Source organism: Scleropages formosus, chromosome 6, assembly GCF_900964775.1.
Source record: "Scleropages formosus chromosome 6, fSclFor1.1, whole genome shotgun sequence".
Classification (NCBI taxonomy): domain Eukaryota; kingdom Metazoa; phylum Chordata; class Actinopteri; order Osteoglossiformes; family Osteoglossidae; genus Scleropages; species Scleropages formosus.
The window spans coordinates 38183721-38206776 of record NC_041811.1 but is presented as its reverse complement, the minus strand read 5'-3'; the positions used below and the strand labels follow the sequence as shown (position 1 = coordinate 38206776).

The 23056-nt window shown below is 45.9% G+C and overlaps 1 protein-coding gene across 3 annotated transcripts in view; it reads right to left on the bottom strand.

Annotated features, from left to right (window-relative positions):
• Nucleotides 1–373: 373 nt before the first annotated feature.
• The window catches only part of atp8b5b (ATPase phospholipid transporting 8B5b), a 54747-nt gene continuing 32064 nt past the window's right edge, over nt 374–23056 (bottom strand). For all 3 annotated transcript variants that reach the window (XM_018745052.2, XM_018745051.2, XM_018745055.2), the window contains 8 exons: nt 22875–23016; nt 19143–19326; nt 9665–9888; nt 9209–9292; nt 8872–9117; nt 6104–6242; nt 5753–5883; nt 374–1607 (listed from right to left, as the gene is read on the bottom strand). In XM_018745052.2, coding sequence (XP_018600568.2) covers nt 1347–1607; nt 5753–5883; nt 6104–6242; nt 8872–9117; nt 9209–9292; nt 9665–9888; nt 19143–19326; nt 22875–23016 — 1411 coding nt within the window. In that variant the 3' untranslated portion in view covers nt 374–1346. The remainder of the gene's footprint in view (nt 1608–5752; nt 5884–6103; nt 6243–8871; nt 9118–9208; nt 9293–9664; nt 9889–19142; nt 19327–22874; nt 23017–23056) is intronic.

The following is a 23056-nucleotide window of genomic DNA, read 5'->3' as shown; positions in this document are numbered from 1 at the left end:
GGGTTGAACCGGGTCTTGCTCTCCGGTGGGTCTGGGGTTCGAGTCCCGCTTGGGGTGCCTTGTGACGGACTGGCGTCCCGTCCTGGGTGTGTCCCCTTATGCCCTGAGTTGCCGGGTAGGCTCCGGTTCCCCGCGACCCCATATGGGACAAGCAGCTCAGAAAATGTGTGTGTGTGTGTGTGTGTGGAAAAGCCTATATGTACTTACTCATGTGATGTATACTGGTTCATATGGTGGTATGTGACAAATTGATATACTCAAGAATCACGTGTCCGCATCCAAATCTCTCCTTCTGTCGATATAATGCACTTTTTTGTATTGATCTCTGAGATGCTTCTGAGAAAAGCATCTGCTAAATGAATGAATGTAAATTAGTGTTTTTTTTATTTGTACATATTTCTGCTTCTAGATACATAGGAAAGACAACAACGGTTTACATATTAGGATCCTCTGCACACAAAGTAAACTCTTTGCTTCTAATTCTCAGGTGAAAAATTTCTGAAATGACATGAGATGTTATTCACAAAATGGTATGAATAAAATTCAAAACGAACATTATAATACCATCCCGCTTGTTCTCTCAGTTAGACCCATTTATCTAATTTCAATAAACGTTTGTCCTGGGTGAATCGGAACCTATCCAGGAATCACTGGCTAAGGAGCAAGGCTGAGGGGATTTTCACCCTGGATGGGACACCAGTCCATCAATTAGATTACATTATATGTAAATGGACAATATGTGAAAGTATTAAAATGCAGTTTTTCACTCTCTTTTGTGTGTCTTAAGGAACCTTAAAAGAGGAAATTCATCCAGCCATGTATTATCAATAACTGCTTGTCCAAAGCATGGGTCACAGTGTTTCTGAGCCTTTACTACAAGCTTAGATCATGAGACATGGGACTCCAGATTACTGCACGGTAATTACACACACATTTTCATTCACTTACTCATGTACAAACTACTGGCAATTTAGAGCAACAAGTTCATCTGGAGTTCCAAATGTCTTTAGACTTTGGGAGGAGCTCATAGCACCCAGAGGAAACCTAAGAACATACTGTACGTATTGAGCATATGACATTCTAACAGCATTTCTCAGTTAGTTCTCTGGCAGAGAGTGAACTAAATCAACAAAAATGAACTTGATACTCATTTAGCAGTTCTGCTGAAATGAGGTGCTGTTACTGATTGAAAAAATTGCCATGAAAAGTAAAAGAAAGATGCAATTTGATGGGTAGAAAGAATTGTGGGTGAACACCTTGTAGTAATGACGTCTTAGTAACACTAATGCTAATATAGATGTAAACAGAATTGTCAAAGAGCAGTGGTCAAGGTGCAGTACAAGGAGTCATTGGGAAGCATCCTTGACAGCACGATACATCTGGGGCATCTCCTGTAGCGCTCCACTGCGCTGCTGGATCGATGAGCTAAATCCACGTCCACGGCTGATGGCACCCCGCTGCAGATACTTCCCAGAAGTGACTAGATCACCGTAGCCCTGGGCATGTGAGAAGGCATATCCTGAGCGACGGGAACTCCTGCGCCTGAGCCGAGTGCGGAAGGAGGGTGGTGGAAGGGCAACCTTGGCCTGTCTCACTTTGAACCGTACCTGATGAGGGAAGCAGATTGGAGAAACAAACTGACAAGGAGGAACAGGGAAAAAAAGGTGTTGTCATGGATAAGGGAGCAGAAAGGTCAAGAGAAGTACAATTTGAAGTATGTTACAATTTGCTTTTCTTTTTTGAGGGTTTTTTTTTTTTTTTAAGGATTAGGACACTCACCAATGCAGTTCTAATTCAAACACTGTGATAATATTTCCCAAATTCCACTCTCAGCCAGAATAATAATAAACAGGTGTTTTTTTTCTTAACCTTCGAACTAAAACAGCAGCTGAAATGTGACTAGCATTTGCTCCTAATGACTGCCAGCATCATGGATTCAATTAGGATGCCCAAGTGATAAGGTCTCCATCAGAAGTTTGTCTCTGAGCATTGGCCAGTTGACAGCATGAACAAAAATCTGGGAAGACTTTTCTAAACAGGGGAATTTGATACTTTGAAGGAAGCTTATTTTTTCTGTTTGAAAACAAAGTTGCCATTTTCACATAATACTACTAATACTACAAAGCTATTCAACTTTGCTGAGATGTGTAAATTCACTGATAAAATTTTTAAAAATTAAGAAAGCATAATTTGCTACATAATAGAAAAGTTTCTGTGTTAATGGCATATGTTAAAATCTGACAAAATTTTAAAAAAAAAAAAACTGTTTTGTTAGTGGGGGTGCGGTGGCGCAGTGGGTTGGACCACAGTCCTGCTCTCCGGTGGGTCTAGGGTTCGAGTCCTGCTTGGGGTGCCTTGCGACGGACTGGCGTCCCGTCCTGGGTGTGTCCCCTCCCCCTCTGGCCTTACGCCCTGTGTTACTGGGTTGGCTCCAGTTCCCCGTGACCCTGTATGGGACAAGCGGCTCTGAAAACGTGTTTTGTTAGTTCACACAAAAAAAAGGGGGAAAAAAATGGGGGCCACTTTTATAGTTCTGTAAAGCAAATGTGTCCCTAACTGTAAACAAATAGTGGAAACTAAGTACTCCATTTTTTACCAGTAGAAGTAAAATACTACATAAGAGGTAAGCAGTATGCTACTAATGTTATCCTCTCTGTCCTATCTTCCTCTCGACTCTCTCTGTCCCCTAACTCCCAGACCAGCTCGCCCCAGTAACACCCCATGGCTGACTGATACATTACGTATTAACAGGACCAAACTCTGGGCTGCAGAGTCACGATGGCAAAAATCCAAGACTTGCATGGACCTAGACATCTACAAGGATCTCTTAGCAACCTTTCACTCTACTGTCTCTTTATCTAAAACCACCTTCTTCCTCAACAAAGTACTGTCTATAACTAGAAAAACTACAGAGACTCTGTCACCTTCTCTTCCCAACTCTGTCCTCTGCCGCCTCCTCCTTCTTATATTACTGCTGAAGACTTTGCTTGGTTTTTTAGTGATGAAGTTAACTCAATCATGGACAAGTTCTCGGCATCTGCTTGCCCTGATGACTTTAGATCTCCCTACAAAGTCATGCTCTTCAAATTCAAGCCTCTGTCAGAAATTGAAATCTCCAACCTCCTGCAGTCACACATTGCGATCACCTGCTCGCTTGATTCACCAATGACCTCTCCTGGACCACCAACATTGCGTCACTGACCAAGAAAGCCCATCAGTGCGTGTACGTCCAGCGGCAGTTGAGGAGGGCGAGTGTGCCACCACACGTCATGAACAGCTTTTACAGGGGCATCATTGAGAGCATCCTGACAAGCTGTGTCGTTGCATGGTGTGAGAACTGCGATGTCTCAGACCGCAAAACCATACAGCGTATAGTGACTACAGCTGGGAAGATCATTGGTACCCCCACTCCCCTCCCTACAGGACATCTACCATGCCCACTGTGCCCACAAAGCCTCCAACATTGTGGGCGAGCCCACACACCCCTCCCACAGCCTCTTCAGCCTCCTGCCATCTGGGAAGAGATACAGGAGATACGAAGTGGCTCCACCCAACTGTGCAACAACTTTCTTCCTCAAGCTGTCAGGATCCTGAACTCTCTGTACCACCCATAACCCACACACAGACACACACACACAATGTCTACAACCGTCTGTCCCAAGCAGAGTTGTGGCAAGCTGGAGCCTAACCTGGAAGCACAGCACACAAGGCTAAAGGGGGAGGGGATACACCCTAGACGGGATGCCAGTCCACAGCAACCAGCTATTACATACTACAATCCTAACCTCTGACCACCGGAATGAAACCCCCCCCATCTAGAGGGACACCAGCCATTTTCATACGGTCTGCGGAGATCGCCCTCTCAGGTTCCTGACAGTCTTTGCTGAAACCTCACTTAAATTGGTGTCCATCCCAAGTACGGCTGCTGTATTTCTTTAGTACATTCCGCATGGACCTACATTAGGTCACACTACCCTTCTTTCCAAACAATTTTTGCACAAAAACTCACTTTTTGCACTACCACTTTTAAATCTGTTTACATTTCTATTCATTGTAGTAGTATATCCTGTATGTTGTCCTCTATGTCACATCGTGGTCCAAGAGAAACGCTATTTCACTCCAATGTATGTTCTAAACATATTGTGGAATTGACAATAAAGCTGACTTTAACTTTGATTCAATCCTATTGACACTCCTACAGACCATCTCCCGGCAACTATTTCCATCTGAATTTCCAGATACTTACAAGACCTGATCATCTGCTACACCCCAACCAGACTGCTACACTCGTCCAGCTCTGTCCACTTGGTGGTCCCACGCAGAAAAGGTCCAAAAGCAAAAGCCCAAAAGTTCTTGGTTCTAGCCCTGATGTGGGGGAACGACCCCCACACTCAGAATTGCTGAATCTCTGTCCACATTTAAGAAAGGATTTAAAACTCACTTCTTTCATGATCTCTTAAATTCATGTAGGCTAATGTGTAAATGTCCTTGTAACACGCCAAGGCGGGCAGGAAGGGGGGCGGAGTCCAGGATAAGCCAGCCGCAGCTGGGGCTAATTGCAATCTCTATTTCTCCCTCCCCGGACCCGCCAGTGAGGAGAACAGAGAGACGGAGGAGAAAGAAAGAGAGAGAGAAGGAGAGCGACCTGAGATAGCCATGACCCCAACCCCGATCCCGACCTCGACGCCGACCACAACCCTGATGCTGACCACGACCCCAAAGCACCGCCCTGCTCTACCAGTCCCAATTTCCCCCTTTTCCCCCACTGTTATCTTCCCCTGCACTGCCCTAAAATAGACGCCGAGAGATAAGCACCTCACCTGTCCTCCCTCCTCTGTCACAGTCCTGCTCTATAACTGTTTAACCATTGATAAACCTTCATGCAGCTACTTGTGTATTGTAATGTAAATGTTAAAAAAAATATTAGGAATGGTAATATAATGCTAATGCACGCATTGTATTTTCTATGAGATGTACATCTGTGATGTGTCTGCTAAAGGAATAAATGTAAATGTAAAAGAGAAAACTGCTTGGGCAGATTACTCATACTGAATGAGTACTCACACAGCTTCTACATCAGGAGATTCAATTCTATTCTGTTCAGTTCCATTTATTTTTACAGCTAGGATGGATTCATGCCAAATGTTTGTTGTCAAGGATGTCTCAAAATGTGTGCAGATCGCTAAACCATACATTAGAAATGTCTAAGAGATCATATCTTGACTGCTGCATCCACATGGAAAACAGGTGTCTCACAATACAGATGCTACTCGTATGGCCCACAGAGACCACTGGGGTCCTCAAAAGAGAAATGTTATTTAAAGGACACAGTGCAAGACCCATGAAGATCACTACATGGGACAGCCGACAGAAAACTTTCAACACAGGTGCACGAACATCCGCTGGAAATGAGAAGACACAATCCACTGCCAGTCATTTCAACTGATGAAGATGACAGCAGCCACTTTTGACTGAGACAGCATGAAGGTTTAGGCCTGATCCAGCTTTAGAAAAGGTAGAGAGTTTCTGAAAGCCTGGTTCTCTGGACCTGGTTCAAACAACCAGCACATGGGCTTGGATGCTGTCTACGTGTCAATGAGAGGTAAGGAGCTTGCACAACAGCATCAAAGCATGCACGAACCAAAAAAGGTCAGCACAAAACATCATGGTCAGTAGCAAACTGATAAACCAGTCACTTAACTCCTATATATCATGTTTTCTTGGCTGTGCCTGTCCCTCTCAGGACTCTTACCTTATCATTGATGGTAGGGCACAGCTGGATAAGCAGGAATCGGTAGGCCACAACAGGTAGCACACACAGGATGGACGTCAGCAGAATGGTGAGCCACACATTGGGCTGGTTTAATGAGTTTCTGGCAGTTCCTTTCATACAACACCCCCACAAAAAAAAAACACCTTAGAATATCCTAGTACCAGTGATTATGGGAAAATAGCTTATGTCCACAGTTCCTTGACTCTTCAACCTGAGAACTGTTATTTAAACATGATAAGATTTTAAGGTATGGAAGATCTAAAAGAGTTTTGAGATGCCAGGATGTGGGTTCAAGCCAGAAGCAGAGAATGAAAATTGAAGTCATCTCACCGATGAAAGGAAAAGAGGCTGTGAAGATGAGGTACATGCCGTTGCTGTACATAGTGAAGGTAATGGCAAAGTAGACTGCCAAGCTTCCCCAGAGGAAGAACTGGTTTACTGCTGTCCAGTAGGATGTGTCTAGCCCCAGCTGATGGAGAAGCAGAGAAAAACACTATTCATTCTCTGTTAGTTATTATAGGCATTGCCATGCCAATGAGCCTGAACAGGTTTGTGAAGGTAGGCATTTGGAAGTGCCAGTGAAAATGACGCACAGTGGTTGAAAGCCACACTAAAAGTGGTTAAGTGGGTTATTCTCACACTCTTTACCAGTTTTGTCTACTTACTATGCAGTAGGTACATATATGTGTACAAGATCAGCTGCTATGTTAAGGCTTCTTTGTAGCTGCCATAGATTTGTTTCAGATGTATAAGTGACTTGTTTCTGAAGCATTGGACTGATTAGGCTGCAAAAGTTTAGGAACCCCTGGCCAAATTACACGTTTTGTTGATTTTCCAAGAAAAAAGAACTAGCAAAACTTCTGCAGAGAACAAACAAACATGGCATATTTCTGTAAATTTTTAATGGAAAATTAATGTTTATTTTGTAAATTTATCACCCATCCAATTTCATTAACCACTTTTCTTGGACAGGGAGGTCTGGAGCCTATTACAGAATGCCTGGACGCGAGCTGAGGCGGTGCATCCTGGTCTGTCCACCTCAGGGTTACCCCACATGCAATTCATCCATTCATACACTATGGCAATGTAGCGTCACCAATCCACCTGAACTGCATGTCTTTGAACTGTGAAGGGAAACCCACACAGACACAGAGAGAACACTCAAACTCCAAACAGACTGAGCCCGATTTGAACCTACACCCAAACAGCTCAGGTGGTGTGAGTCAGCAGTGTTACTTGTTCTGCTGAATTTAACCAACTGGAGAAAGACATACATGTGGCATGGACAGAAGTTTGGGAATATATAGTCAGTATTTAGTAACACCCCCTTGACAGAAATCACATCCTCTAAATGTTTCTTATAACCAAATAGCAGTCTTCCTGTTGTTTTTTTTCTATTTTGCTTTACAATTTCTTCCCTTGTTAGTTAGTTCACTTAGTTCTTAGTTCACAAACATTCGTAGGTTGTTTGAGAACTACCCACATACAGCATTTTCAATAATATTGAAGTCCGGGGACCGTGAAGGTCATTCCAAAAACTTAATCTTTAGTTTCTAGAACTAGTTCATGGTTGATTTTGAGGTATTTTTTGGATCGTTGCCTTGTTGTAATATTCAAGCTTCAGTTTCTTCACTGACTGTGGGGCATTAGCTTCCAGTATTTGCTGATACAAACAGTGGCACAGTGAGTAATACCACTGTCTCACAGCACCTGGGAGATGTGAAAGGATATGGGTTCGATCCCCACTCAGTCTGTGTGGAGTTTGCATGTTCTCCCCGTGTCTGCTTGGGTTTCCTCTGGGTTCTCTGGTTTCCTCCCACAATCCAAAGACATGCTGTTCAGGTTCACCCATAGTGTGTGAGTGACAGAGAGAGTGTCTGTGTTCCACTGATGTATGGAGGAGTGACCCATTGTAAGTAGTGTATCTAGCAGTGTAAGTCACCGCAGTGAATAAAGTGTGTGGGCTGATAACACTACACAGAATTCATTGGAAGTTGCTTTGGAGAAAAGGGGTCTGCTAAATAAATACATTTTCACATTTTCAGAACCGCTTGTCCCATACAGGGTCGCGGGGAACCAGAGCCTACCCAGTAACACAGGGCGTAAGGCCAGAGGGGGAGGGGACACACCCAGGACGGGACGCCAGTCTGTCGCAAGGCACCCCACGCAGGACTTGAACCCTAGACCCACCGAAGAGCAGGACCGTGGTCCAACCCACTGCGCCACCACACCCCCTGCTAAATAAATAAATAAATGTAAATGTAATCATACATCATGGAATCCATTCTTCCCACCACCTGCACAATATTTCCTGTACCACTGGCTGCTGCACAGCCCCAAAGCATAACATTTTCCTGTAGGCTATTTTGACCCTGTGCTCTGCATAAAACCAGTTTTTAAAAAAATCTATAATAAGTGTCCATTAAAACTTGCAGAAAGAGATCATATTTAAATTTGTTCTGTGCAGAGGTTGTTTGAACTTCTTTTCACTTCATAACAGATCATCAACATGAACAACAAAACCCCAATGTGCCCCGGCTTTGCCACACATGTACTTCATGAGTGTTGGGACAGAAACTTGTACAAAACTGGTAAGACTGCAGAGGTCTTAAGTTTCCAGTAGAATAAATGAAGTGTGATATAATAACCATAAGAGCTGAGGAGGCCAGTCGACCATTATAGAAGCACTCCATGCTGACGTACCATGGTGAACTGGGAAATGAAGCTACCATACAGTAACAATGTTTTTATTACCTGTAAACTGGCTTAGAAGTTTTGTTTAATCTAGAATGCCCAGAGGTATTTTTGCCCCTTAACTTTCACTTGGGAGTTTTTGTTCCTTTCCTCGGTGGCCAGTAGACATACTTATAGCTCTATAAAAGCATTGATAATGTATTATACTAGTCTGTAGTTTGTTTCCTTGTCTCATGTATTTGTTTCTTTGCTCTGTGCCTGTGTTCAAGTGCTCTGTGTCACTGCATGAGAAGAGCTCTATAAAAATACAATGAATTGAATGTGTACATAGCACTACTTAGGTAATATTCTCTTGTCCAGTCATGGTGTGTCGTTTGCTGCTGAAGCAGCCACTAGACCATTACCTGAACACAAACAGTAATGAGGAGACAGGTCTGGGCGAGCAAGGCAAACGACTGGTAGTCTGCAATGTCCCTGCCATCATCACGCACTGTGTCATACATGGCAGCATAAGGGATGAAGAAGAGCACCAGGGAGCTGTAGCAGCTGTGCAGAACACATTTGAAAAAGGCTGTCTTGCTGAAGTACTTGTTGAGCTGCCCAGGGGAGTAGAGCTGGGGGAACTGGACGCTCCAGCGGTCATTCACATCCTACAGCCAAACACACAACTGTAAACACACACACAGTCTGTCAAAGCAGTGACTACTTAGTGTGTTTTTCTAACCACTAGTCCTCAGTTACCTGGTCAAAGAGACTCATGCCCAACACAGGGAGGGCGGTGTACACCAGATTGTACACGGTGATGAACCATTCATCATACACTGTCTGCAAAAAAGGAACAACCACAATGTGTAAGTTGCAGAAACTGGCTTCAGTATAAAAAGATTATAAAGAGATAGGATTCCATGTAAATCCTATGACTGATAAATATTAACCCCAGATCTCAAGATTTCAATTTACATTTACATTTATTCATTTAGCAGACGCTTTTGTCCAAAGCAATGTACATCTCAGCAAAAGCAATACAAATTCTATTCCTAAGTTTCTGAGTGTTTTCCTGTGTTCCAACATAGTTGAGTCCTCCCAGATAAGAATAGAATTGAGCTTTCATTTTTTTCCTTTGCAACACTGTGCAATTAAAGTATTTCACTCATCCTTTCTTGTTTTCTTTTCTCTCCATTTCGGTGACATCCTTACCTGGGCAGAAAAGCCACAGAAGAAGGCATACCAAAAGTGGACAAATGTGAAGGTGAAATTCTTGTAAAAGAAGTATCTCAGGAACTTGCACATTCGCAGATAGGACCAGCGGCCGTGCACCAGTAAGAGGCGCTGCAGGTAGCGGAACTGGGCGAACGAGAAGTCACTGGACAGCACGGCCTGCATGCCCTCCTGCCCACTGATGCCCACGCCAATGTGGGCCGCTGAGGGGTAAGGTGAGAGGGCAGAAAAAAAAGTTAGGGGCCATGAACAGAGAGCTCTTCGTTGGAGAGTGGAAGAGAAGGATTAGGTAGTGGGACTTTATGACAAAAAATCATTAGGACTTGAGATGAAATCAGAGACAAGAGAAGACGAAAAGATTACAGTCAAGTGTCGATCAATAGTACTGAAAATATAGACAACTTACAGGAACAATTTTCAATTTTTTTTGAAGAAATTGCATGCACTTGCACCAGTCCATTGAAGATTGCAGAGCAGGCAGCAAATTAGAACAACAGGGACAGGACTCAAGGCAGTGAAGAAAGGCACCAAAACAAGCAATGGTTGATTGAAAAAAAAAAAAAGACATTGCTAAAACATGGAAGAAAAAAAAAAAACACCCAGCAACTGCAGTCACTACAACAATCATGAGCACTTTAGCACTATTACAGCATGTTAGAACACTTTCAGAAAACAGCTAAGAGAATGAAAACCCACTAAGCAGCCAGGGCTCATAAGGAGTTCCTCCTCGCTTTAGTATTTAACTGTTTCAATGAAGCTACAGTTAAGTGCATCAAAACCATTTTCAAATGTAGAACAGAAGAAGTGTAGATTAATGACATTAATGATAACGTCACAGGGGTTGAGGGGGTTTGGCCAGGTACCGCTCTCTGGCGGCTTTGGGGTTTGAGTCCCGCTTGGGGTGCCTTGCAATGGACTGGCGCCCCGTCCTGGGTGTGTCCCCTCCCCCTCCAGCCTTGCACCCTGTGTTGCCGGGTTAGACTCCAGCTCAGGCTTGCCGGGACAAGCAATTTCAGACTGTGTGTGATAATGTTACAAGATGAAATCTCCAACCTCCTGCTATTACACAGAGCCACCAAATGCTCACTTGATCTCATCCCTTTTCTGTTAGGCCAGATAACATTAAACAAAGTAACCAGTTGCAGAGTTTCATGTGAGAAGTTCTGAAAACCATGGACTGTTAAAACCTTCTATTGCACAGCATGTACAGTGTGTAATGTTTGAACTGCATCATGAGTACTGCATTCTGAACAGCAATGTGTCAGACTGAATCCAAAGTTATTGGGAAAGATATGTTTTATCGGCATAAAGATGCAACAGTTTTTCTGTGTTAATGGAAGACGGAGGAAAAAAATTTACATTTAAGTTGTTCACAAATGTAGGGAATGATGTGCTACAGAGACTCAGTCAATTAGTCAACTCAGTCAAGACCCTGATTATTGTCTACTGCTCCCAGACATTTACAAGACTTGATCAACCGCTGCACTCCAGTCAGACACCTTTGCTCATCTACCTGCTGCGTCCACACCTCGGGCGGTCAGATCATGCCTCGATTCTGCAGCTCCCGGTCTACAAGCAGAAACTGAAGCGAGAGGAACCTGTGACGCGCACTGTACAGCGGTGGACACCAGAAGCAGAGGAAAGGCTCCAGGACTGCTTTGACTCCGTAGACTGGGACATGTTCAGAAACTCATCCTCCAATCTGGAGGAGTATGCTACAGTGGTCACAGACTGCATCGGGTACTGTGTAAATGTCTGCATACCACATAAAACAGTCCGCTCATTCCCCAACCAAAAATCGTGGATAACCGCCGAAATCCAAAATAAGATCCACGCGCGAACTTGCACATTTCAGTCCAGAGACAAGGACACGTATAAGAAGAACAAGTACGAGCTCCACAAAGCCATCGCCAGCGCAAAACGGGAATATAGCAAGAAGGTGGAATCACAGTTTAACTGCACTCAAGATGCACGTAGGGTGTGGCAGGGAATCCGAACATTAACGGATTATAAACCACAAAGGCGGTCATTGACAGGTGCCGCTGTGTCTCTCCCAGACGAACTGAATGCGTTTTATGGCCGCTTCGAGTTCGAGAACAAAGACCCCCCCCCCCTGACTGCGCATCCCCACAGTACATGATAACGCCAGTCTCACCATCTCTGTGGCACAGGTGAGAAGAACCTTTCGCCGAGTCAATATCCACAAAGCTGCTGAAGCAGAGCAGGGACACGGTGGCGCAGTGGGTTGGACCAGGTCTTGCTCTCCAGTGGGTCTGGGGTTTGAGTCCACCTTGGGGTGCCTTGCGATGGACTGGTGTCCTGTCCTGGGTGTGTCCCCTCCCCCTCCGGCCTTACGCCCTGTGTTGCTGGGTTAGGCTCCGGTTCCCTGTGACCCCGTATGGGACAAGCGGTTTAGAAAGTGTGTGTGTGTGTGTGTGTGTGTGTGTGTGTGTGTGTGTGTGTGTGTGTGTGTGTGTGTGTGCGCGCACGCGCTAGACCAGATGGAATTTCAGGGCGAGTTTTAAAACCATGCAGTGAGCAACTGGCCACTGTCTTCACGGACACATTTAACACCTCCTTAAAAAGCTCAACTGTACCCATCCATCTTCCTCCACTTATCCGGGACCGGGTCGCAGGGGCAGTAGTCTAAGCAGAGCCCCCCAGACTTCCCTCTCCTCGCAAATCTCCTCCAGCTCCTCTGGGGGAACCGCAAAGCGTTCCCAGGCCAGCTGGGAGACATAGTCTCTCCAACGTGTCCTGGGTCTGCCCCGAGGCCTCCTCCCCGTGGGACATGCCCGGAACATCTCCCCAGGGAGGCGTCCAGGAGGCATTCGGAACAGATGCCCGAGCCACCTCAACTGGCTCCTCTCGATGCGGAGGAGCAGCGGCTCTACTCCGAGCTCCTCCCGGGTGACTGAGCTCCTCACCCTATCTCTAAGGGTGCGCCCAGCCACCCTGCGGAGAAAACTCATTTCTGCCGCTTGTATCCGCGATCTCATTCTTTCGGTCATGATCCAGAGTTCATGACCATAGGTGAGGGTAGGAACGTAGATTGACCGGTAAATTGAGAGCTTCGCCTTACGATTCAGCTCCTTCTTCACCACAACAGACCGGTACAACGACCGCATTACTGCGGACGCCGCACCGATCCGTCTGTCAACCTGCCGCTCCATTTTTCCCTCACTCGTGAACAAGACCCCGAGATACTTAAACTCCTCCACTTGAGGGAGGAGCTCCCCCCTAACCCGGAGGGGGCAATCCACCTTTTTCCGACTGAGGACCATGGTCTCGGATTTGGAGGTGCTGATTCTCATCCCCGCCGCTTCGCACTCGGCTGCAAACCTCTCCAGTGCACGCTGTAAGTCTTGATTCGATGAAGCCAACAGGACCACATCGTCCGCAAAAAGCAGAGACGAGATTTTGCGGCCACCAAAACAGACACCCTCCGTTCCCTGGCTGCGCCTAGAAATTCTGTCCATAAAGATAATGAACAGAATAGGTGACAAAGGGCAGCCCTGGCGGAGTCCAACATGCACCGGGAACAGGTCTGACTTACTGTCGGCAATGTGAACCAAGCTCCTGCTCCGGTCATACAGGGAACGAACAGCCCGTAGCAACGAGCCCTGAACCCCATAATCCCGAAGTACCCCCCTCAGGATGCCACGAGGGACACGGTCGAATGCCTTCTCCAAGTCCACAAAACACAGATGGACTGGTTGGGCAAACTCCCATGAACCCTCCAACACCCTAGTGAGGGTACAGAGCTGGTCCAGTGTTCCACGGCCAGGGCGAAAACCGCATTGCTCCTCCTGGATCCGAGGTTCGACTATCGGTCGGATTCTCCTCTCCAGTACCCCGGCATAGACTTTCCCAGGGAGGCTAAGGAGTGTGATCCCCCTATAGTTGGAACACAATCTCCGGTCCCCCTTCTTAAAAAGAGGGACCACCACTCCGGTCTGCCAGTCCAGAGGCACCGTCCCCGAACTCCACGCGATGCTGCAGAGGCGTGTCAGCCAAGACAGCCCCACAACATCCAGAGACTTGAGAAACTCAGGGCGGATCTCATCCACCCCCGGAGCCTTGCCACCGAGGAGTTTTTTGACTACCTCAGCAACTTCAGCCAGGGTAATGGACGAGTCCCCCTCTGAGTCCCCGGCCTCAGCTTCCTCTGCGGAAGGCGTGTCGGAGGGATTGAGGAGATCCTCAAAGTACTCCTTCCACCGCCCGAGGACATCCTCAGTTGAGGTCAGCAGTGCACCACTTCCATTGTAAACAGTGTTGGCGGAACACTGCTTCCCCCTTCTGAGTCGCTGGACGGTTTGCCAGAATCTCTTTGAGGCCAACCGAAAGTCTTCCTCCATGGCCTCACCGAACTCCTCCCAGGCCCGAGTTTTTGCTGCGGCGACTACCAGAACCGCGCTCTGTCTGGCCCGCCGGTACCCATCAGCTGCTTCAGGAGTCCTGTGAGCCAGCCAGGCCCGATAGAACTCCTTCTTCAGCTTGACGGCATCCCTTACCTGCGGTGTCCACCACCGTGTTCGGGGATTGCCGCCGTGACAGGCACCGGAGACTTTATGGCCGCAGCTCCGAACCGCCGCCCCGATAATGGAGGTGTGGAACATAGTCCATTCGGACTCAATGTCCCCAGTCTCCCTCGGGACCTGGTTGAAGCTCTGTCGGAGGTGGGAGTTGAAGACCTCTCTGACAGGGGCCTCCGCCAAACGTTCCCAACAGACCCTCACTATGCGTTTGGGCCTGCCAGGTCTGTCCAGCTTTTTCCCCCGCCATCGAATCCAACTCACCACCAGGTGGTGATCAGTTGACAGCTCAGCCCCTCTCTCCACCCGAGTGTCCAAGACATATGGCCGAAGATCAGAAGAAACGACTACAAAGTCGATCATCGACCTCCGACCTAGGGTGTCCTGGTGCCAAGTGCACTGGTGGACACCCTTATGCATGAACATGGTGTTCGTTATGGACAAACCGTGACTAGCACAGAAATCCAATAACAACTCACCGCTCGGGTTCAGATCAGGGAGGCCGTTCCTCCCAATCACGCCCCTCCAGGTGTCACTGTCGCTGCCCACGTGGGCGTTAAAGTCCCCCAGTAGAACGACAGAGTCCCCAGTGGGAGCGCTTTCCAGCACGCCCCCCAGGGACTCTAAAAAGGCCGGGTACTCTACACTGCCGCTAGGCGCATAAGCACAAACGACAGTGAGAGACCGTTCCCTGACCCGAAGGCGTAGGGAGACGACCCTCTCATTCACCGGGGTAGACTCTAACACATGGCGGCTGAACTGGGGGGCTATTAATAAGCCCACACCCGCCCGCCGCCTCTCACCCTGGGCAACGCCAGAATAGTGGAGAGTCCACCCTTGGTCGAGAAGAGTGGTTCCAGAACCCAAGCTGTGAGTGGAAGTGAGCCCGACTATATCTAGACGGTATCTCTCAACCTCCTGCACTAGCTCAGGCTCCTTCCCCGCCAGTGAGGTGACATTCCAAGTCCCAAAAGCCAGAGTTGGCATCCGAGGTTTGGGTCGACCGGGCACTTGGCCCCGACCACCGCCCAAATCATAACGCACCGGCCCCTTATGTTCTCTCCGGCAGGTGGTGACCCCACCGAAGAGCGGCTCCACGTCGTGGCTTCGGGCTAAGCCCGGCCAGGCCCCATGGGCATAGACCTGGCCACCAGGCGTTGGCATGCGAGCTCCCCCCCCCAGGCCTGGCTCCAGGGTGGGGCCCCAGTGACCCTATACCGGGCGGGGTGAACGAGATCCTTGATTTAATAGTCATAAGGGGATTTTTGAACCGCGCTTTGTCTCGTCTGTCACCCAGGACCTGTTTGCCTTGGGAGACCCTACCAGGGGCATATAGCCTCAGGCAACATAGCTCCTGAGATCATTCAGGCACTCAAACCCCTCCACCTCGGTAAGGTGGCGGTTTGCGGAGGGGTCAACTGTACCCACTTGTTTCAAAAACATCACCATCATCCCCGTTCCCAAGAAGAACAAAGTGAGCTGCCTTAATGACTATCGCCCAGTGGCACTGACCCCCATTGCAATGAAATGCTTCGAGAGGCTGGTCCTGGGACACATTAAGGACACCATCCCAGACACTCTGGACCCACTGCAGTTTGCCTACCACCACAACAGAGCCACTGAAGACGCAATATCACACACACTTCACACCAGTCTGTCTCACCTGGATAATAAAAACTGCTATGCAAGGCTATTGTTTGTAGACTATAGCTCAGCATTTAACGCTGTGATCCCAACCAAGCTGATCCAGAAACTACTAGGGCTGGGACTGAGTGCCGCATTGTGCAATTGGATCCTGGATTTCTTCACCAACGGACCCCAGCGTGTGCGGATTGGCAGTAATACCTCATCCCCACTGATCCTCGACACTGGCACTCCACAGGGAAGCGTCCTGAGCCCAGTGCTATACTCCTTGTTCACACATGACTGTGTAGCTAGTCACAGCTCCAACACCATCATAGAGTTTGCTGACGATACCACCATTGTGGGTCTGATCACCAACAACGATGAGACGACCTACAGAGAGGAGGTGAGGCTCCTGGCAGAGTGGTGCCAGGACAACAACCTGTCTCTCAATGTCAGTAAAACCAAGGAGTTGGTGATTGACTTCAGGAAACAGGATACAGTTCAGGCACCCATCTACGTAGGAGGGGACATGGTAGAGAGGGTTAACAGCTTCAAATTCCTCGGGGTCATCCTCACTGACAAACTCACGTGGACTGAGCACACAGCATCGACCATCAAAAAGGCCCATCAACGCCTCCACTTCCTCAGGCATCTGAAGAAAGCCAGGATGTCCACTAGAGTCCTCACCACTTTCTACAGGTGTGCTGTGGAGTCCGTCCTCACAGGATGTATTACATCCTGGGGTGGCAGCTGCTCCATACAGGACAAGAAAGTCCTACAGAGGGTGTTCAAAACAGCTCAGGAAATCATCGGCACGCAGCTACCAGCAGTCGAGAACACCTACACTACACGCTGCCTCAGAAAGATAATGCACATCATGAGAGATCATAGTCACCCTGCATGGGCACTTTTCTCTTCCCTGCCATCTGCAAATGGCTTAGGTCTATTTGAACCCGCACTGCTAGGTACAGGAACAGCTTTTACCCCACTGCTGTAAGAGCATACAACACTAACCAATGTGCCACCTTTAGTAACTAGAATTGAACTGCTCCACCCAAGCACATTGGTAAATTACACTGTCACTTTAAGCATTCTCATTCTCTTGTTTTGAGTTCTCTGACTGTTACCATTATTGTTATTACTGTTACCATTATTTATTGGTATTGCTGTCATTGCTGCTATTGTTATTTACTGTCATTGACACTGTTTTGTTTGTGCAGTATTTCTATTGTCCTTGTCCATAGTCTGTGGAGAAGCATTCAGGAAGATTTTCATGATACATGTACATGGTACTTGTATCTGTGACAATAAACTTGAAACTAGTACTTCTGCCCGCTTGGTGGTCCCGCGCACAAGAAGTAAAGCATGGAGGTTCTCGGTTCTGGCTCGGTTGTGGTGGAATGACCTTCCCCTCTCACTTAGAACTGCTGAAACTCTGTCCACATTCAAAAAGGGTCTGAAAAGTCACCTTTTCCAGACTCACTTTGCCCAAGATCTCTCAAGCTCATTTACAATGTAAGTGTTCATGCACAGTAACTTTATGATCATCCCGAGATAAGCATTTACACAGCTCCTATTCCAGCATTGTATATAAATGTTTGTGTACCTTATATAAAAAATAATTGTAGGAAGGTTATCAGGATTTATCTATCTTTATGCACCTACTTGAGCGATGAACATCGGTGCATCAAGTGGAAAGTAACAAACTAGATTTACTTAAGAATCACATGTCAGTAGCTATAGCTCTTTCTCTTAATGTAATGAACATTGTATTTTCACTGAAATGTACGTCGCTTTGAAGAAAAGCGTCTGCTAAATGAGTAAATGTAAATGTAATTATTTCTCCGTTGAGACAAAGAATGCATCTAAATGCATCAGGAATGTCCTTTGCTTATATGTGCAGGTCAGGATTTTTCTTTTATCTGAACAGCCTATGTGAATAAGTATTTGGAGATTTTCTTCAATGGTGAGCCATCCCATGAAATCACAGATTGAGACTAAAGACTGGAGATAGTCTTCTCACACAGGGAAGATTTGTCATTCCCCCCCCTCCATTTTCTTGTGCCCCCATTCTGAAGGCTTCACTGAAAATTTTGGACATACAATTTTTAATATACAAATTAAGTTCCCCCCCGAATCTTTGGATGGTGAAGTGTACATACCTTATTTTGAACCCATAAGTTTATTTTGTTGGTGTTCATGAACACATGATGTTTATGCACATGCTATGTTTGTTAAATGAACTTTAAATTGGTTAAATATAGATATTACATTTGTTAAATTGTGCCTGGATCTCTGGTCTCGTTACTTTTCACTGTCGGACTAACCACTCCCTATGGCTCTTAGTAACCTGACTGTTCCACACCAGTGCAAAGTGTAAGGGAGCTGCCGCCTCACTTATAAGTTGAATTAGTGAACACAGAAAGCAGTGGGCAGCTGTTGCACTGGGGCTACAGTAGTGATCATCAACTCTGCTTGTCATCGTTTCTGTCTCATGTCATCTACATTTATTAATTTAGCAGGTGCTTTTCTCCAAAGCATCTTAAGATTGAGCTACTTACAATTATTTACCCATTTATACATCTGGGCAATTTCACTGGAATAATTCAGGGTACGTGCCTTGTTCAAGGCTACTATAGCTGCAAGTGAGACTCTCGGGTCCAAAGGCAGCACCTCTAAGTTTGCTGCCCCTTGTCCCAGCTGTCCTATCTGATCAGATGGCAGATAGACCCAGCTGTCTGCAGGCACCATAAATGCTGTTAGATGTATGGAATGCGGCTCACTATATGGAATGAGTTTCACACCCCTGTCATGAACAGACATTAACACATACTTAACAAGTGAGTCAGAGTGATACATATACACACACACACACACACACACACACACACACACACACACACACACACACACAAACACACTACACTGTCTGAAACCGCTTGTCCCAAGTGGGGTCGCAGTAAACTGGAGCCTAACATGGCAACACAGAGTGCAATGCTGGAGGGGGAGGGGACACACCCTTAGTCATATTAATCATCCATACAAAACTTTGAGTGTAGAATATATTTACCTGGTTGCACTCATGTAGCTGTATTTGCCTCCAGTCTTGGTTTCTTAGATATAGCAGAGACCTTCTTAGGACTTTAACCAAACCAAAGTAGAGGTCCTTAAATACTATGTAGCATCAGGTGCCTGGTGCTGTTTCCAATGATAGCAGTTATTTCTATTAACGTTATAGTTTCAACAGTGACTACGATCCCTGAGCCAACTGCAGCCTCAAGGGGTTCGCCTACCCTTGATCATGCTGACATCATTGGCACCATCTCCAATTGCCAGAGTTACTGCTTGCTTATACTTCTTGACCAACTCCACCACCTGGGCTTTCTGCAGAGGTGTGACCCGGCAACAGATAACTGTCTTGCACATGCAGGCTGTTCGCAGCAGCTCTTGTTCCAGGCTCTTGTCCAGGGCATAGGCCTGAAGTTACAGGAGGTGAATGGAGTGAGAAATTAGTACATGAGCACAGAAGGTCAAATATAAGTACTTAATCTTAAGAGGCATTTCTTTGCATTTACAAGTATCACATTTGTCTTTCACATGCTTCTCTATAGCTGAGCAGCAGAGAGGCACCATGCGGTTTATTTCACACTTATAACTTGGCTCATACTGCACTGTCAACCTGCATTATTTGTTTGCTATGTCTGCTAGTTCTACATGTAACTGCTGTCACAATCTGGACTGTCCAAGCAATATCAGCTTGTTTAGTGGCTATACATTGATTCATTTAACCAACATTTTTCTGTAAAGTGACATGGAACAAGAAGCACCTTACAATTATTTACTCCCCTTAAACAGCTGGGTAATTTTACTGGTAAGTACCATGCTCATGCATACTACAGCCAGAGAAGAGTCAAACTTGCGATCGTTGGGTCCAAAAGTAGCTGCACTAACCACTATGCTACCAGCTTTTTGCATGACATATAGGCTACAGATTCATTGGTATTATTTCATTGCTTTCCCTGTTCTGTTTTGGACATCAACATAAATGCTGAGTCATCATATTTACATTAGTGAGCTTTTCTTAAGTGTATGGTACATAATAGCTATGAAAGAGCTGTACAAGGACATTTAAACTGCTATGCAGTATTATATAGTAATTAATAAAGGAAAAAATGCCTTATCATAACACAACATATCCTTTGACATAATTGTTTATATTACTTCATTTAGCCAGCGGCGAACCGTCAGGGCCAGCAAGGCCTTCTCTGTTGGCCTAAACACTATCAGAATCACTGACTGACCTTTTAATATATTTTTTCCATGAATGTTTATTAAATTATTCCCAATAGTCTATTCTCTTCATTTCATAGCTTTTCTCCTGGTTGCGCTGCTTCCAGTAGTGTATGCTAATGTTAGCACTTTTATCCAATCATATTTCAGCCAGGGGGGGTGCGGTGGTGCAGTGGGTTGGACCGGGTCCTGCTCTCTGGTGGGTCTGGGGTTCAAGTCCCACTTGGGGTGCCTTGCGATGGACTGGCGTCCCGTCCTGGGTGTGTCCCCTCTCCCTCTGGCCTTACGCCCTGTGTTGCCGGGTAGGCTCCGGTTCTCCGCGACCCCATATGGGACAAGCGGTTCAGAAAGTGTGTGTGTGTGTGTGTGTGTGTGTGTGTGTGTGTGTGTATTTCAGTCATCATGTGTTGCCAGGGTCAAAGAAATCTGCCTTGAGGCCTTCAGAATCAACAGTGTGGGCGCCTGTAGCTTAAATTAAATGGCAATGAAACTGTTGCTTTAACCAATCAGATTTCGAATTGGCGACACCAAGGCCATCTAGCAGGCATACAATAATGTCGGCATTTTCACGTCCTTTGATTGTATGGTCAGAGAGCGTACTAGTAAGAGGTAGCAAACCGCATCTGTAGCGAACTGCACAAGCTAAAATATATTCCTGTAGATTTAATAGCTATTTTTTCAACCCACAATGGCTGACAGACGAGAAGAAATTGATTTGGTCGCAGATATACTTACAAAGCCATTTTCAAGACGGACTTTTCAAGAAAAGCTGGACATCGTGAGGAAAGGTCGGCCAACCCCGAAGCTAGCAAGCCTGTCCCAGCCGGGGAAGGGTTTGTCCGCCACTTTCAATTCAGTAACTGTATGGTGGACTGTATTTTTCTCATTTTATTAGGTTAATATTGATGCTTCTGCTAGAGATGATGTATGTGGCGCAGCTGTGGCTGCAGTGAAAGGAGACTTGTTGAATTGTGTTAATTGGGTTTCTTGCTTTAGTAATGGCATTCATTCTCGCTGCATGAGATATCTACCTGTCTCTGTGATGCAACGCCCTGTTATACTACGTTTCTGTATAATATTGATGGTTTCTATAGCCGTGGCGTCATAATGATGGTATTAAGGTGGATCAATTCAGGTATGACACCACTGAAGGCCTAGGTGTGAAATGCACGGCCCGCCACTGCATTTAGCAGATGCTTTTTTCTCCAAAGCAAACTCCAATGAACACTATGTAGTGTTAGTTTTGGGACTCAGGAAGACGCACAAATTTTTACCATTGAAACTAATGGTAATTACATTTATTAATTTAGGTGACACTTTTCTCCAAAGGAACTTAGTGTTAATCTACCTACAATAACCATTTATACAGCTGGGTAATTTTTTTTTGTACAGCTGGAGCAATTTAGGGAAAATACCTCGCTCAAGGGTAGTACAACCAGAGGTGAGTTTTTCTTGTCTAATCACTACGCTACCAGCTGTCAAAACTACATTCTTGAGTTTTGAGAATTCACCTTAAGGAGGGTTTTTCAGGAATGAATTACCTTTGTAAGAGGGAGCTGATTATATATTAAATTCCCTCCTTCCTTATTATTGACACAGAACACTTTACAAAGGAAATCATAAGCAAATGCAATTCGTGAGGAAACAGCCCAATAAAGAAAGATACAGTTTACTGAAGTTGCAGGACAAAATACAATGAAATATTTGTTAATTTAGCTGATACTTTTATGCAAAGTGACTAAATTACTTAAGCTACCTATAGATGCATTTACACAGCCAGGCAATTTATGATAAGTACGTTGCCCACAGGTACTATAGCTGGAGGTGGGATTCAAACCTGTAATTGCTGGATTCAAAGGCAACATCTTTAACTGCTACATTATGAGCTGTATCATGAAAACAGAATAACTATTGCTAATAAGAAAAACATCCAACAAATGGGAAGCCTGTGAAAAGTACCTGGTGACTTCAGACTTCTGAGTAGTGCTGTCACCTCACAGCATTTGGGTGGTACAAGATGATGTGGGTCAGTCTATGTGGACTGTGTACACTCTTCCTGTGTTCTCATGACTTCCTCTGGGTACTCTCGTTTCGTCTCATGGTCCAAAGACATGTTTTTCAAGTGAATTGCTCAATCTAAATTACCCCTACTGTGTGTGTGTGTGTGTGTGTGTGTGTGTGTGTGTGTGAGAGAGAGAGAAAGACAGAGTGAGTGTTGTTCTGGTGAACAGATGACTGATTTACTGCAAGTACTGTGCTGTAGTGTATTTAGCACTTTAAGCCACGTTGGGGGAAAAGTGTCAGTTAAATACTGAAAAGTAATCATTGCAAGTTACTTCAGAACCCACTCCAGGTCGGGGTGGCACAGCGAGTAGCACTGCTGTCTCCCAGGTGCTGGGTGGTTGTGGGTTCAATCCCCGCTCATTCTGTTTGACTGAGTCTGTATGTTCTCCTTGTGTCTATGTGGGTTCCTCCCACAGTCCAAGGACATGTTGTTCAGGTTCCCCCATAGTGTGTGAGTGACACAGAGAGAGTGTGTGTTCCACTGATGTATGGATGAGTGACCCATTAGTGTATCTAGCAGTGTAAGTCACCTTGGTGAATAAGGCGTGTGGGCTGATAACACTACATAGAGTTCATTGGAAGTCACTTTGGAGAAAAGTGTCTGCTAAATAAATAAATAAAAGTTACTCTGGAGAAAAGTATTTGCTAAATAAGAGGTATTTTATTCTTACCAAACTATGTCCATTTATCACTAAACCATACTCTCCATCCACCGTTTCATCAGGCAGCATCTTGGACTTTTTATCCAGAATTCCCCTCTGGATGATTGTAGGCTCATCTTCTGATTCAGGCTTCATTTTCTTTCTTGCATTTCTAATTGCAGAGAATAAAGCAAGACTAACCCTCAAGGCCT